General features: G+C 44.7%; 1 protein-coding gene across 2 annotated transcripts; it reads left to right on the top strand.

The window, feature by feature from the left end:
* Window positions 1-96: 96 nt before the first annotated feature.
* On the top strand, window positions 97-8,877 carry LOC110485679 (outer dynein arm-docking complex subunit 3). 2 transcript variants are annotated; one of them, XM_090195726.1, is made up of 14 exons: window positions 97-383; window positions 928-1,049; window positions 1,254-1,331; window positions 1,465-1,644; window positions 1,825-1,860; window positions 2,008-2,109; window positions 2,387-2,512; window positions 4,750-4,872; window positions 5,590-5,736; window positions 6,202-6,362; window positions 6,654-6,810; window positions 6,958-7,107; window positions 8,117-8,201; window positions 8,296-8,877. In XM_090195726.1, exons 1-14 carry the CDS (start codon window positions 305-307, stop codon window positions 8,424-8,426), a joined length of 1,677 nt encoding a protein of 558 aa, XP_090051852.1. In that variant the 5' UTR covers window positions 97-304; the 3' UTR covers window positions 8,427-8,877. The 2 variants fall into 2 exon arrangements, with proteins under 2 accessions (XP_090051852.1, XP_090051853.1); XM_090195727.1 differs by lacking the exon at window positions 1,825-1,860 and having other exon boundaries at window positions 139-383.
* Window positions 8,878-15,279: the final 6,402 nt, after the last annotated feature.

Below are 15,279 nucleotides of genomic sequence, written 5' to 3'. Positions count from 1 at the left end.
GACATACTAAGTTATTATTTAAAGTTATTGTATCTAGAAAAATACATCATTAAAGTGAGCTGAAGTCAAGTCGGTGCTGCTTTGTGGTTTGCTCTCCAGGTTTGTGCTCGGTCTCCAGCCTCGACCTGATAGGAAAGTCAGTGTACATGTTGCTAGGCAACGAGAGGCCATCCGAACGACGGTGTTTTCACGCGAATTCCGCTCATACAAGGACAAAACTACCTAAAAGTGCGTCAGTTTGCATCTAATGCTAGCTAGCTACTTCTAAAGTCGACTATTAGTTTGTGACTAGTGCACACTGACAATGCCGTTCAGCGCCGAGGCCATTAAGCCGCCCCTTCATGACCAAATAACAGAACTGCAGAGGAAAATTCAACTTCTTGGTAGGTTAAGACTTGCAGCAGGCTAGCTAGGACCGGTAACTTATGCTTGTTAACTAGCTAGGCCTAGTTGTGTGTGTAAACGCCATGTTGAATAGCAAATTCAGACTTTGCATTAGCGCTATCTTGCTAACATTATACTAAAGATTCTTCGCCAACGTTACCTCCATCTGTGAGGTTACTTACAGGTTCATTTACTCTCGCTGAGAAATGTATGGCCACATGAAGCTATGATGAACGATAGAACGTTAACTACTAGCTACTTTGTTGCAATCATTTTGCAAGGTCAGGTGATGTGTAGGCTATGTTGCCAGCAAAATGGGCTTAGCTAGAAATAGTAAAATGCCTGTTGAGATATTTAGCCTACCTTTCTAGCCATTAACACCCCCTGAGTAATGGAGAACAGTTTGGGACACAAAAATATAAATGGCATTCAACTTTTTATGTAACAGCTAGTTAGTTCCCTGTTTCTTTGAATAAGGCTAAGAGAAGGCCAAAAATCAGTCAGAGGATGCTGAAATAACGAATTTGTGAATTCGCCCAACAGAGGGCGACAGAAGTGCATACTATGAAATGTCTCAGTCAAGCATCAAGAAAAACAGGAATTCTATCCTTCAGCTGAGGCAGGAGAACAAGAGACTACATAAGAAGTTGGCTAACGCTCTTGCTGTAAGTAAAACCGGTTATTCTATCAAAAATGTTTTGGTTTCAATGCCCAGCTGTTTTTCCCTGTTAGAATTTTGGAGTGCATGGTCATATTCAATAGTGCACATCGTAACAAAACATTTTGGAACTGAAAATGAAAAGGAGCCTTTATTATTGGAAAAGAGGTAGTCCTTCCCTGTTACAGACCGTTTTCTTTCTCTCTTCCAGGGGGACGAGCAGGTGATAAAGGAGGCCTTCCAAAGCCGAGGCATGGAGAAAGCTGCCTTCAGAAACATGTCAGGGAAGGTGGGGACATCGCAAACACATAGCTGTGTTAGTTTGATGTATGTGTATTTTTATGTATTATTGACTATCATCTGTAATGCAAATTGCCCATTGGGGATAATCAAGATGATCTACTTTACATCCTGGTGAGCAGGCTGCTCTCAAGGTGCTGGACCAGAAGGTGTGTGACAAGATGAAGAAGCTGAACGCTCTAAAGCACACCACCCAGACGCACCGTCGTCGCCTGGAGGACCTACAGACACTGTACCAGAGTATGAAGCTAGAGAACAGGGGACCAGAGAGAGACACGGAGAGACGCAGCGAGGAGGCCAAGGTACTATTTAGAGACAAACAGTGCAGCAGAGGGTGCGACTGGAATGGAACCCTATTCTCTATGTAGTGCAGGACCGACTGACTGACTGATTGATTAACTGACAGACTGACTGACAGACACACACACACACAAAATAGTAAATATAGTGGAGGTGACTGATGTGTTGCCCTTGGTCCACAGAGTGAAGGAGAGGCGGCTGAGGAGCATCCCCAAAAGGTTACGCTCTTTCCTTCCACGCTGCCTCACCCCTCTGATTCTAGCCAGTCTTATCTACAATCAGAAACTTTTCAAACACTTAGCATGCCCAGCTCAGGATCAATCAACCGTCTATAAGTGTGTGTGTGTGTGTGTGTCGTCTTCCAGAACTTGCGGGTGCTGGAGAATCGTCTGGAGAAAGCCCAGCTGAAGTGCCAGGAGGCTGAACACATCATGAGAGGCTATCTGAAACTAAAGGCCCACCTACAGGTTAGTCCTAGCCTGGTCCCAGATCTCTTTGTGCTGTTTCGCCAGCTCGCCCCACATTTAACTTTATGCAACCAAGCCATGCCTACACATCGTCTCCAATGTGCTCTTTGGGTAGTTGAATCCTTTTCCACGACCTACTCTTCCACGACCTGTGTGGCTCAGTGGCTAAGTCGTGGGTTCAATTCCCGCTGGGGCTACCCATACGGAAACGTATGCACTCACTTACGTAAGTAGCTTTGGAGAAAGGCGTGTGCTAATTGGCATATATTATAATTAGGAGGAGAGCCTGACCTTCCAGTCCCAGCTGGATAAACTAGAGGCTGAGATCCTGAGACAGAGACAGGAGCTGAAGGACCTGCAGGTCCTGAACAGTGACGCACTGCTCTCCAAAGACACTGCCAAGGTGACCAGCACACATACACACTCCTCTCTAAAGACACTGCCAAGGTGACCAGCACACATACACACTCCTCTCCAAAGACACTGCCAAGGTGACCAGCACACATACACACTCCTCTCTAAAGACACTGCCAAGGTGACCAGCACACATACACACTCCTCTCCAAAGACACTGCCAAGGTGACCAGCACACATGCACACTCCTCTCCAAAGACACTGCCAAGGTGACCAGCACACATACACACTCCTCTCTAAGGACACTGCCAAGGTGACCAGCACACATACACACTCCTCTCCAAAGACACTGCCAAGGTGACCAGCACACATACACACTCCTCTCTAAGGACACTGCCAAGGTGACCAGCACACATACACACTCCTCTCTAAGGACACTGCCAAGGTGACCAGCACACATACACACTCCTCTCCAAAGACACTGCCAAGGTGACCAGCACACATACACACTCCTCTCTAAAGACACTGCCAAGGTGACCAGCACACATACACACTCCTCTCCAAAGACACTGCCAAGGTGACCAGCACACATACACACTCCTCTCTAAAGACACTGCCAAGGTGACCAGCACACATACACACTCCTCTCTAAAGACACTGCCAAGGTGACCAGCACACATACACACTCCTCTCTAAAGACACTGCCAAGGTGACCAGCACACATACACACTCCTCTCTAAAGACACTGCCAAGGTGACCAGCACACATACACACTCCTCTCCAAAGACACTGCCAAGGTGACCAGCACACATACACACTCCTCTCTAAGGACACTGCCAAGGTGACCAGCACACATACACACTCCTCGCCAAAGACACTGCCAAGGTGACCAGCACACATCCACACTCCTCTCTAAAGACACTGGCAAGGTGACCAGCACACATACACACTCCTCTCCAAAGACACTGCCAAGGTGACCAGCACACATACACACTCCTCTCCAAAGACACTGCCAAGGTGACCAGCACACATACACACTCCTCTCCAAAGACACTGCCAAGGTGACCAGCACACATACACACTCCTCTCTAAGGACACTGCCAAGGTGACCAGCACACATACACACTCCTCTCCAAAGACACTGCCAAGGTGACCAGCACACATACACACTCCTCTCTAAAGACACTGCCAAGGTGACCAGCACACATACACACTCCTCTCTAAAGACACTGCCAAGGTGACCAGCACACATACACACTCCTCTCAAAAGACACTGCCAAGGTGACCAGCACACATACACACTCCTCTCCAAAGACACTGCCAAGGTGACCAGCACACATACACACTCCTCTCCAAAGACACTGCCAAGGTGACCAGCACACATACACACTCCTCTCCAAAGACACTGCCAAGGTGACCAGCACACATACACACTCCTCTCCAAAGACACTGCCAAGGTGACCAGCACACATACACACTCCTCGCCAAAGACACTGCCAAGGTGACCAGCACACATACACACTCCTCTCCAAAGACACTGCCAAGGTGACCAGCACACATACACACGCCTCTCCAAAGACACTGCCAAGGTGACCAGCACACATACACACTCCTCTCTAAGGACACTGCCAAGGTGACCAGCACACATACACACTCCTCTCCAAAGACACTGCCAAGGTGACCAGCACACATACACACTCCTCTCTAAAGACACTGCCAAGGTGACCAGCACACATACACACTCCTCTCTAAAGACACTGCCAAGGTGACCAGCACACATACACACTCCTCTCAAAAGACACTGCCAAGGTGACCAGCACACATACACACTCCTCTCCAAAGACACTGCCAAGGTGACCAGCACACATACACACTCCTCTCCAAAGACACTGCCAAGGTGACCAGCACACATACACACTCCTCTCCAAAGACACTGCCAAGGTGACCAGCACACATACACACTCCTCTCCAAAGACACTGCCAAGGTGACCAGCACACATACACACTCCTCTCCAAAGACACTGCCAAGGTGACCAGCACACATACACACTCCTCTCCAAAGACACTGCCAAGGTGACCAGCATGGGTATTATTATTGTAACTGAGGACTGTCCCGTACCTCTCCCCCTCATGCATCACCGTACAGTCATTGATGTGTCCATCGTGTAAAGTCCAGCTGCCTGAGTTTACGGCTATTTGTTGTGAGTTGAATGCTTTTCTTTGCTGTTTGTACGATAGACAGTAGTTAATTGACTCTCTCGGTCTCTCTCTTTCTCTCTCTCTCAGGCAGAGCTGCAGCGTCAAGAAGAACAGATGTATAGGGAGAGGAAGGACAGAGAGTGTATCCTCACCCGTTACAAGAAAGAGGCAGAGGACCGTAAGGCTCAGGCTGAGAGAGTGGAGAGAAGGGTTGGTCCCCACCACTTTACACTTACATCCATAGAATAACAATGACAAGAAGGGATTTTCCTATTCAAGTCAACGTTCCATGATGTCTGGACCGGCTGCCATATACGGTGTACCCAGGGCCGTTTCTAGCATTTCGGGGGCCCTATGCGAGATTTGGTTGGGGGCTTCCCCACCTAGCGGGCAAAACATTTCAGTGGCCACCCTCTTGGAAAATTGTCAAGTTAATGACCTGCAATTCTACATGTTTTTCCATGGGGCAGAGAGAATATTTAGCCGTTTTAAAACTTATGTGATTCTACTAATTTTGGCCCCTGGGCAGGTGCCTTGCGTGCCCGGTCAGTAATTCAGCCAGGAATACTACAAGGTTTAGATAACAACTGACCTAACAATCTTAACATGTTAGCTGACATGGATAATTGAGTGACTGTCAGTGACTGACATAACAAGAGAAAAACTGCTGATACACAACCACATATCAAAATTGCACCTTGTGTGTTCTACTATTGTAACTAACAGTAAGTTAAGACCCCGACTGACTTCCTAAAACAAATCTAAATAAATGTTGTGTTATGGATAGAGACGCGGCACTGGGTGTACCCATATCAAGGAATATAACATGAGGTGCTGTGTCCATTCTATTTAGCTATATATCTACACTTCTTACATATCACTTAGTCTACAGAGTAAATGTCCTGACGTCTGCCCCCTTCCCTCCAGGCCCAACGGGCAGCCATGCAGCCTGACGAGCTGAGTAGCGACGCCCAGCGCAGTGCCACCGGGCTAGGGGAGGAGGAGAGGGCCATCTCCACCTTCGAAGAGGCCTTCAGACGCATCAAGGAGGCAACGGGGGTTACTGACACACGGGTACGGAGAGGAGGTCATTTTATATGATTCTTTCATTTTGTGTGTCTTTGTATGCAAGTGTGTGCGTGGTGCATGTGTGTTAGTTTGTCTATGCACCTACTGTGTGTGTGTGTATGCAAGTGTTGTGTGTTTTTCAGCTATTTCTGTGTGTGTGTGTGTATTAATCTATATCTGTGTGTGTGTGTATTAATCTATGTGTGTGTGTGTGTGTATTAATCTATATCTGTGTGTGTGTGTGTGTGTATTAATCTATATCTGTGTGTGTGTGTGTGTGTGTGTGTGTGTGTGTGTGTGTGTGTGTGTGTGTGTGTGTGTGTGTGTGTGTGTGTGTGTGTGTGTATGTATGTATGTATGTATGTATGTATGTATGTTTGTGTGTGTGTGTGTGTGTATTAATCTATATATGTGTGTGTGTGTGTGTGTGTGTGTGTGTGTGTGCTGATCCATCTCCGTGTCCCAATGCAGGAGGTGGTGGAGAGGTTCATCTCCCAAGGAGACACCCAGCAGCACCTGGAGGATCTGAAGAAGGAGAACCAGAGAACCCTGGTACAGCTGAAGGAGGACAGGGACCGTCTGCAGGAACACTTCCAGGACATCAAGTACTCCGGGGAGACTAAGCTCTCCAGGTCAGTGGGCAGGGGTTAGAGGTCAAGGGTTAGGGATTACACAGCAAACGTAGCAGACCAGAGAAGTTGTAAGCGGATGCTGACACCTTCAATGGAAGGTATTATTTATTAAAACAGTGACCCTCAGAACAGATTGTAAATTGAAGATTGTAAATTGTGGGAGAACTTGTGGGAGAAGACCAATCAAGCAACTTGTGGTACAGAAGTTGGTCTGAAAGGTTCCTCTCCTAGTGTTGAGTTGAGTGTGTCTGTAAAGTCATTCTGATGGATATTTCTTACTGTCTTCTACAGTGGTCAGCAGATGCTGGAGGACTGTAAGCGCCACCTGCAGGCAGAGCAGGGGAGACGCGACACCACCAAGGAGCGTCTGGACTTGCTGACCCGTACCCTGAACACGGTCCGAGCCGGGGTGGAACACCTATCTGACAAACTGCAGCACATCAAGCTGGTACAGAGAAGACCCCATTAACAATATAATGTACACTGACCTGAGACCTGTCAGATTCTTTAGATCAAGTTGAAACCTCGTAAATAAATGTGAAGGTGCTCAGAAACATTACGTCAATTGTGTCCTCAAACACCTCCCCTCCTCCAGGGTGAGCGACCGGAGCCCCAGCTGCCCCCCGGCTCAGAGGAGTACGTGGTGGAACTGCTGTCCCAGTCAGAGCAGAAGCTGCTGTTATTGCAGGAGGAGCTCCAGGGGAAGGACCTGGCCGCCATCATGAAGGAGATGGAGGAAGAGGAGGTGAGGAGGAGGGGGAGAGGAGGAGAGGTGGGGGTAAGGGGAGGGAGAAGGGAAGGACATGGCTGCCATGATGGAGGAGAGGATCAGAGATAGGACTCTTCCTTATTCGTTAAACATTGACTGTTGTTGCCATAGAAATTGAATGAATGGAAAAGCCCCTTAGACCAGGGCAATTTGACAGTACACATGTGTAAACTCATTATTTTTTCGGTGGTTGCTGCTCCCAACAGTGAATGTGGTATTGTAGAGACAGACAGGTGTTTCAGACAGTACATGGAGCATCTACTCAAATAGGTCCTGCCAGGGTAAAGCTTTGTGACCTGAAACCATCTTCTTATTTTCCGTCCATTCTCTACTGTACTCCAAGGTTTTTGCCAGCCACGCCAGGCAGACTAGATGCTACATACAGACCATGTTCTTTAATCTGTGCACTGGTGCTTGAATAGCTTATCTGTTCCTGGATGGAAATACGGCCATTAGGTGTTTGATCTTGATTATTAACGAGTCACAGCCAGCCGGCCACCTTGAAGTCACCCCCTGGTGTGTGTTTGAGAACACTGTGTTCAGGAGTCAGAGGGTACGGGTTGTTCAGGAGTCAGAGGGTGCGGGTTGTTCAGTAGTCAGAGGGTGCGGGTTGTTCAGGAGTCAGAGGGTGCGGGTTGTTCAGGAGTCAGAGGGTACAGATTGTTCAGGAGTCAGAGGGTACGGGTTGTTCAGGAGTCAGAGGGTACGGGTTGTTCAGGAGTCAGAGGGTGCGGGTAGTGGTACACCATTAGCTCTTGTGATGTAGCAATGTCTGTCTGGGATTCTCTAATGACGTTGGCTTTGACTGGTCTCAAGTTGTATGCCTTTACATTTTTAAGGCATAAGCCCTGGTCCCAGATCTTTGTGCTTTATAGCCAACTCCTATGGTTGAATAAACAGATCTTCTTGACTAACATGTTCCCTTTGACATCTTATTATGATGAGAACAACTGTCTCTCTGTGTCTGTGGTTTTGTGTCTGTCAGTTCCATGCCAGCATCGAGGGGAAGCTGCCCCATTGCAACACCCGCATCAAGCTGCCTGAGGCTCAGAGACAGGACCCATATGATGGTGAGATGGGATCAGACGCATAATTGCATACACACCCACAGATACACAGACACACTTTATCTCGCGATCCCTCTCCCTTTTCCCTCTCTTTCAGAAGAGGAGGAGAGCGGGGACGATGAGGGTGACATTATCACCAGGGCGATACTGAAGCACCAGTCTCAGCTCATCATCGACTCCAAGACTAAGAGGAAGACCAGGACCAAGAAGAAAAAGGGCAAGCTCTGATCCTAGATCAGTTAGGCTGGCTAGAGGCCACAAGAGCCATAGAAATATAATTGCTAGAATGGGGAGTTTGTGTTTAGTGTAAGGTCATAGGTCATATTTGTGCCCTGGATTGAGTGAAAATACTTTTGCTTAGATGGCATAGGGGACTTGAGTGAAATCTTACTCCTCACATATAATTATTCAGTTAGCTAAATAATTATATTCCTTATTAACTAATGGAATGCACAGTAAATGTATATTGTATATTTGGGATGATACTGTAGCTAGGGGAACGTTGTGGCAGATCATATAGTACCTTGCAGTCATCACATTACCTACTTTATGGAAGCAAGATTTGATTTTATCACACAGCAGTTCAACACAAAATAATTTCCCACTTGCACCACTGATTTGTAGATTATAAAATTGTAATCAAAATAGGAATGAAAATCAATAAAAAGCTTGATTTGAAGAATGACTCAATCTTTGGATAGGTAAGACCGCTCTAATGCAGGGGTGTCATACACACAGCCCGTGGGATGTTTTTTTTGTATAATATATATATATTTTTTAATCTGCATTGAAATGACTTAAATATTGAAACTGTAGGAATCAGGGCTTGACATGAACCTTTTTAGCCTTTGGACAAGTAGGACAGATTTTTTTACTTGTTTACTGAAGTTACTTGTCCCCCCCCAAAAAAGCCCTTTATCACAGGCCAAAAGGGTGAGTGAAAATGAGTGAAGTACACATATCCGTGGGAATTAGGGGTGCTGAGGGTGCAGCAGCACCCCCTAATAAATCACTTTATTAATAAATGAGTGATTAAATTAGTGCACTAGGCCTTTATTACTCCTCTTTGATTACTCCTGTATGATTACTGCTGTATGATTACTGCTGTATGATTACTGCTGTATGATTACTGCTGTATGATTACTCCTGTATGATTACTGCTGTATGATTACTGCTGTATGATTACTCCTGTATGATTACTGCTGTATGATTACTCCTGTATGATTACTGCTGTATGATTACTGCTGTATGATTACTGCTGTATGATTACTCCTGTATGATTACTGCTGTATGATTACTGCTGTATGATTACTGCTGTATGATTACTCCTGTATGATTACTGCTGTATGATTACTCCTGTATGATTACTGCTGTATGATTACTGCTGTATGATTACTCCTGTATGATTACTGCTGTATGATTACTCCTGTATGATTACTGCTGTATGATTAATGCTGTATGAATACTGCTGTATGATTACTCCTGTATGATTACTGCTGTATGACCCTGTGTGTGCGGAAGTGTGCAGATGGAGCAGTGACACAGTCAAGGATCGCTGGCTGTGGGTCTTGTGATGGGTTGTAAATCATCATGGACTGCAGAGCAACTCTGCTCTCCTCACAACTGGATAACTATACACTGATTCACATCTAGGCTACTTACTATATGCCAGTATGTGTTGTAGGTAGGTTTCACATTGCTAGGATAACATGGAAATAGGTCTAGGCCAACTATGCATCATTTCTTTCATAAGCTTTCCTCATCGGAAGCCTAAGTTTTCTTTTGACTCATTATATTTGTCCATCTTGGTATTGCTCAATTTCTGTTCTTGTGGCCTAAAATATATGTAATTCAAAATAAAGCTAAGAATGAAAATAGCATAGACTCCGACTTTCATAGTTATTCCCATTTGAAAGCTGCAACTTTAGGACATTAGACACTTCATTAGAATCGTTTGGAAAATGCTCTTCATAACTTTAATTTGTCCATGCTTTTATGATATTTCACTTAGTAGGATTAGGCTTTTGGTCGTTCGGGTTCGCATTCCTAGAATGCATGCATCATTTCTGTCTTATAATGCGTTGGTCAACTGTCAAGGTTTGTTCGAAATTCTCATTCGATTTTTATATCTTTCTATTGTATCTTATATCTCTCTCATTATTACCTTTGGCCTTCCACGTGTTTGGGTTATTCAAAAACAACTTCAAACTTTCTGAGATAGCCTAGAACTCCGTTAGATTAATTCAATGTTTGATCATGAAATTGCGCGGCAGGAGAAACCTAGCATGCATTTAGCTGAAAGAATGGTGTACTAGGCCAAGTCATATTCATATAAAATGGAGAGGAAATAGAACATTTGGGATTCTGTAACAATAAAACACCGGAGTGTCCGCTATAAAAAAAAGACTTTGACTATTGGCCCAGGTCATCCGATATTCAATAAAGATTAAAAAAAAGATTCTGACTCTTAGCTGTCTACATTGTCCTCTTGCTTTTTGTAAATATAACATTTATTGAAATAGGCTATAGCAAATACCCTGCTGTCTGATCCAATTCTGATCGGAGTAATGGTTTGATATTGTGATTTTTTTACTGAAATCTATATATTCTGGTTGTCCGATTTTTAAAAACTTGCACCATGCAAGTGGACAAACCTTAAGGTTGAGCCTTGGAAATGATAATGGCCCTACATCTACAGTCTCTTCACTCTGCCCAGATTCATAACCGTCATCGGAACGAAAGCTAGACAGTCAGGGAGCATGGGAAAATTCCAAAAGCAATGGATAGAGATTTTTGCTAATTTGACTGCGAGGAAACATAATCAATTTAAAGTGAGGCCCTCTTGACCTCGGGGAAGACTGAATGCGGCACTCCTGCTCTAATTTTGTACAGGGTTTCCCAACTGCGGGTCCTCAATTTATTTGTAATTATGTTCCGATCTCCTGACCATCCACTCAGGAAAAAAATCTTCCTGCGGCTGAATCTACTTGATGATCCCTGATTTAGTAGAATATACAATAGAAAAAACGGTTGAATTAGTCATGCTATGCTTAATTTCCAGTGGCGTGCCGTGGGCCAGGGGCCTGGGCCTTCAGTGAGGTCCTACACAGTCCCACCCGAATTAATCCACCTCTTATTACCATCATTATGATGCCATGGCTCTAGAAACTATACATTTAGACAGAAACACAGTATAACCAGGCGTTGCGTCACCTTGAAATTGACATTTTTATTCAGAGAATTGCAGGGGAAGAGTACAATACCTTTTCATTGTGCAGCTCCGTTGCCCTGCGCGCTTGTTCGTTGAGCTGTAGATCCACTCGGGTGTCCCCAAAAGTTTTCAAAAGCACCATTGCTTGTAAGTGCCCAGCCGTACTTTGGTGTCTCGTTGCTGCCTTGGTTAGACAACTCAAGTTTGCAAAGCCAGTGTGGCTCCAAACACCAAATCAATCACTTGCAAATAACAGGCATTCCCAGCAGTACAGTTTGCAGTGCTTCTCGGAGCCTGCAAGCCATTGATAGCGCTCGTAGTTGGAACTTTGAAAGTGGCGAACAAACCCCTTTCCCGCCTGTGACAGGCTTTGTAGCGTCGGCGTCGGGCGACCTCTCCTGACAATGTCTAACTTTTCTTGAAAAGTTTGTCTTGAGAATGGCGTTATAATTATATCCTCGACCAAATCGATATCTTCTCCTCCTTCCGCCATTGTGGGTTGAAAAAACAGTTTAGTAGTACGCAAATGAATTTGTTTATCAAATTCAGTTTCCTAGTTCTGAGGTTCTGCATAGACCTGCCCATATAGGACCTGCCTCTCAATATTGGTAATCCAATCAACGCACTACGCCTGCTAGCTGGCTCCTGTGTAACACTGGAGCCAGCCAGCAGGCGTACAATAGCCAACTCTAAAGCTGATTGGTTGACACTAAATTTTCATTTCCATTCACTTTAAGCCACAAGCGCCCGCACTGTTGATTCTGAAGGCCTGAGGGTAGATTTTAGACCCCTGGCAACACATGATGGCTGAATATGATTGGATAAAAGATCTAACATAAAGACCAGCCCTCCAAATCTCAACCTGGGGCTGGAAGCAGTGCAACCAAGAGGAAAGCTATGAAATGAAGAGTATAGCTCTTACTCTGGGGAATAATTTAATACATATTTGTGGGAAAATATATTTAAAAAAATATATATATTCTGATGATGTTTAGGCCAGCAGAGAAGGCCTTGCTGGCCCTGACGGCCCACCACTGTTCATTTCCCTATTTCTCCGTAAAGTTGGTAAAAGAAACTCCATTTATAACAGGCCATGTTGTTACAACAGAAATGTTATACGGCATCTTGTTGGCACAACAGATATTCTCTCTATTTTGTACTGCTTGTATTTACTTCCTCTGTTTTAGCAAGAAAAGCTAGGCTGTTCTCAGATCTGTTTGTACTGTCTTGCCAAATCATATGGTCATTGTCATGCCAAACATGGTAGCCTACCCACGAAAACATTTCCTTCACTATTACTCACACTTGGGTCTCTGGAGTGGCCCAGCGGTCTAAGGCACTGCATCTCAGTGCAAGAGGCGTCACAGCGAGTCCCTCGTTCAAATCACATCCGGCCGTGATAGGGAGTCCCATAGGGCGGCGTACAATTGTCCGAGTTTGGGCGGGGTAGGCCGTCATTGTAAATAATCATTTGTTCTTAACTGACTTGCCTGGTTAAATAAATAAAACATATAAATAATATTCTGGCTTCATTAGAATGTTGGACCCACTGTCTTTACACATCAATCACGCCATTCTGTACTGTATGTCTTTACAATATGAAACCAAACACCAACTTTAATTAGTGTACTGTACACACTCTGAAACTGAAAATAATTGAATAAGTGTTTACCCTGACAATATAGTGTATTTGAATGAAACTACCGGTACCAAGTATATTGACACATCCACTATATACCTAAGGTATTGTGAATAGTATGAAAGCATCACTTGGTTTCATAAGAACAGGTCACCTCTTTCTGTTCTTGACTTTTTCTCTCTTTATGGTCTAAACACATCTATTGTGAATAAAGGGGTCACCTTACGATCCAATGCACTACACTACTTAACAAACGAGTGCCGTTGTCCATGTTTGACATGAGATCCTGTATAACATCAGTGGGCTTACGGGAAAGACACACCTCACCTCTGAGGAACTACAGGGAACCTCGCGCTACTGATCTAAAGCGGGTCGTTCCACCAATCCGTTGCCTTTTGAGAAGTGTAACTTGGTCACCTAATTTGAACATTTTCAACTTCATAAAAACACATTTTCCCACCTGAAGAGGTTAAATACATGAGAATACTATACTAAATGCCTATTAAGTGCCAAATAAAGTAACAGGGTCGACCGTGACAGGGTTGACAATTTCATCTTAAATCAGCCATATATTCCCTTGTGGCAGGGGGAATGGAAGCTTGTTGTGAACCACAGGGAGGTGCAATTGAATGCAAGTTGGGTAAGAGGGTTGATGTGTTATTGCTTGAGCCACTCAGTTTTCCACCACAAAACACCCAAAAATTGGCCAAAAAGAGTATAACAGTATCTTAAAATGCTTCTTAGATTGATGACACCGGACACATAAGTACATTTAGTATTTAATTGTAACTTAGAATAACATTCCCTAATGCACCTGGCGTAAGCTACCTGAGGCTTTCTCAAGCATGGGTATATATGACAGACAGAAAACGGCTACTGATGCGGAAAGAAACCTGTCTTGAGTCAATACTGCCATCTATTGGTAAACATAAATATACCAGGTTACTACAAAGCTCTTCTACTTTCGTTTATTTTTACCCCTTTTTTGTGGTATCCAATTGGTAGTTACAGTCTCGTCCCATCGCTGCAACTCCCGTACAGACTTGGGGAGGTGTGTGTCCTCAGAAACACAACCCAGCCAAGCCACATTGCTTCTTGACACATTACCCGCTTAACCCGGAAGCCAGCCGCACCAATGTGTCAGAGGAAACACTGTACACCTGGCATTGGGTGCATTGCACCCAGCCCGCCACAGGAGTCTCTAGTGCACAATGGGACAAGAGCATCCCTGCAGGACAGACCATCCCCTAACCCAGATGACACTGGGCCAATTGTGTACAGCACATGGGTCTCCCGTTTGCGGATGGCTGTGACTGAGCCTGGACTCAAACCAGGATCTCTAGTGGCACTAGTGCTCCACTCGGGAGGCCTCCACTTATACACTATGATTTGACTATTAGATGTTCAATGTTTCTTTTGAGAATTGTATTTATATATATTTTTATTTAAAGTTTCACCATATTAAAACAAGAGAAACTTGGAGAAATGTTGGGGTTAAGTGAGTTAAAATCTTCCTAGATGTCACAGAGGATGCACGGAGAGACATTTTGGCACTAGTGAGTCAGATTTATTGAATTCTACATGTGGTCTATACTAAAGGGCACTTCATTTAATATAACAGGCTTTTAAAATTCAATATTGATGCACAATGTCTACTTAAAATATCAAAGGGATGCAAAGGCACTCATTTGGTGTAACAACCCAGTTGTTTGTGCTTGAGTTGTGCTCTATCTCTCTTCCCCTCCTTCCCTCTCTCTCTCTCTCTTCCCCTCCTTCCCTATCTCTTCCCCTCCTTCCCTCTCTCTCTTCCCCTCCGTCCCTCTCTCTCTTCCTTCTTCTCTCCATGCTCGCTCACATGATGCTGGCTGTGTGACTTATGTAACGAAACAGACAGACAGACAGCTGGGGGTGAGGGACATGCAGAGGGACAAAAGCTTTTTCAAACCAGCACAATGAGTCATTGGGATTAAGCATTCTTTGTTGTGTGTGTTTGTGTGAGTTTGACAGTATGACAGTATGAGTGTCTGGCATGCATGGTGCACAACATGTTTCAGACAGTGTACTGTAAGAGTACAGAGGAGAAACGTACTTGGAAATCGCTTTAGTCCTGCTTGGTTAATGAGAACAGGCTTCAATTATTAGTTTTTGTAGTTTTGTAGCACCGGCAAATCTATCTGATATTTCATTATTGATACTCAAAGGGCTGTAACAGGCCTTAGCAACCAATGTTT

Source organism: Oncorhynchus mykiss, chromosome 13, assembly GCF_057628025.1.
Source record: "Oncorhynchus mykiss isolate SJ-2025 chromosome 13, ASM5762802v1, whole genome shotgun sequence".
Lineage (NCBI taxonomy): Eukaryota > Metazoa > Chordata > Actinopteri > Salmoniformes > Salmonidae > Oncorhynchus > Oncorhynchus mykiss.
Note: the sequence above shows the minus strand (reverse complement) of the source record. Positions and strands in the feature narration are given on the sequence as shown.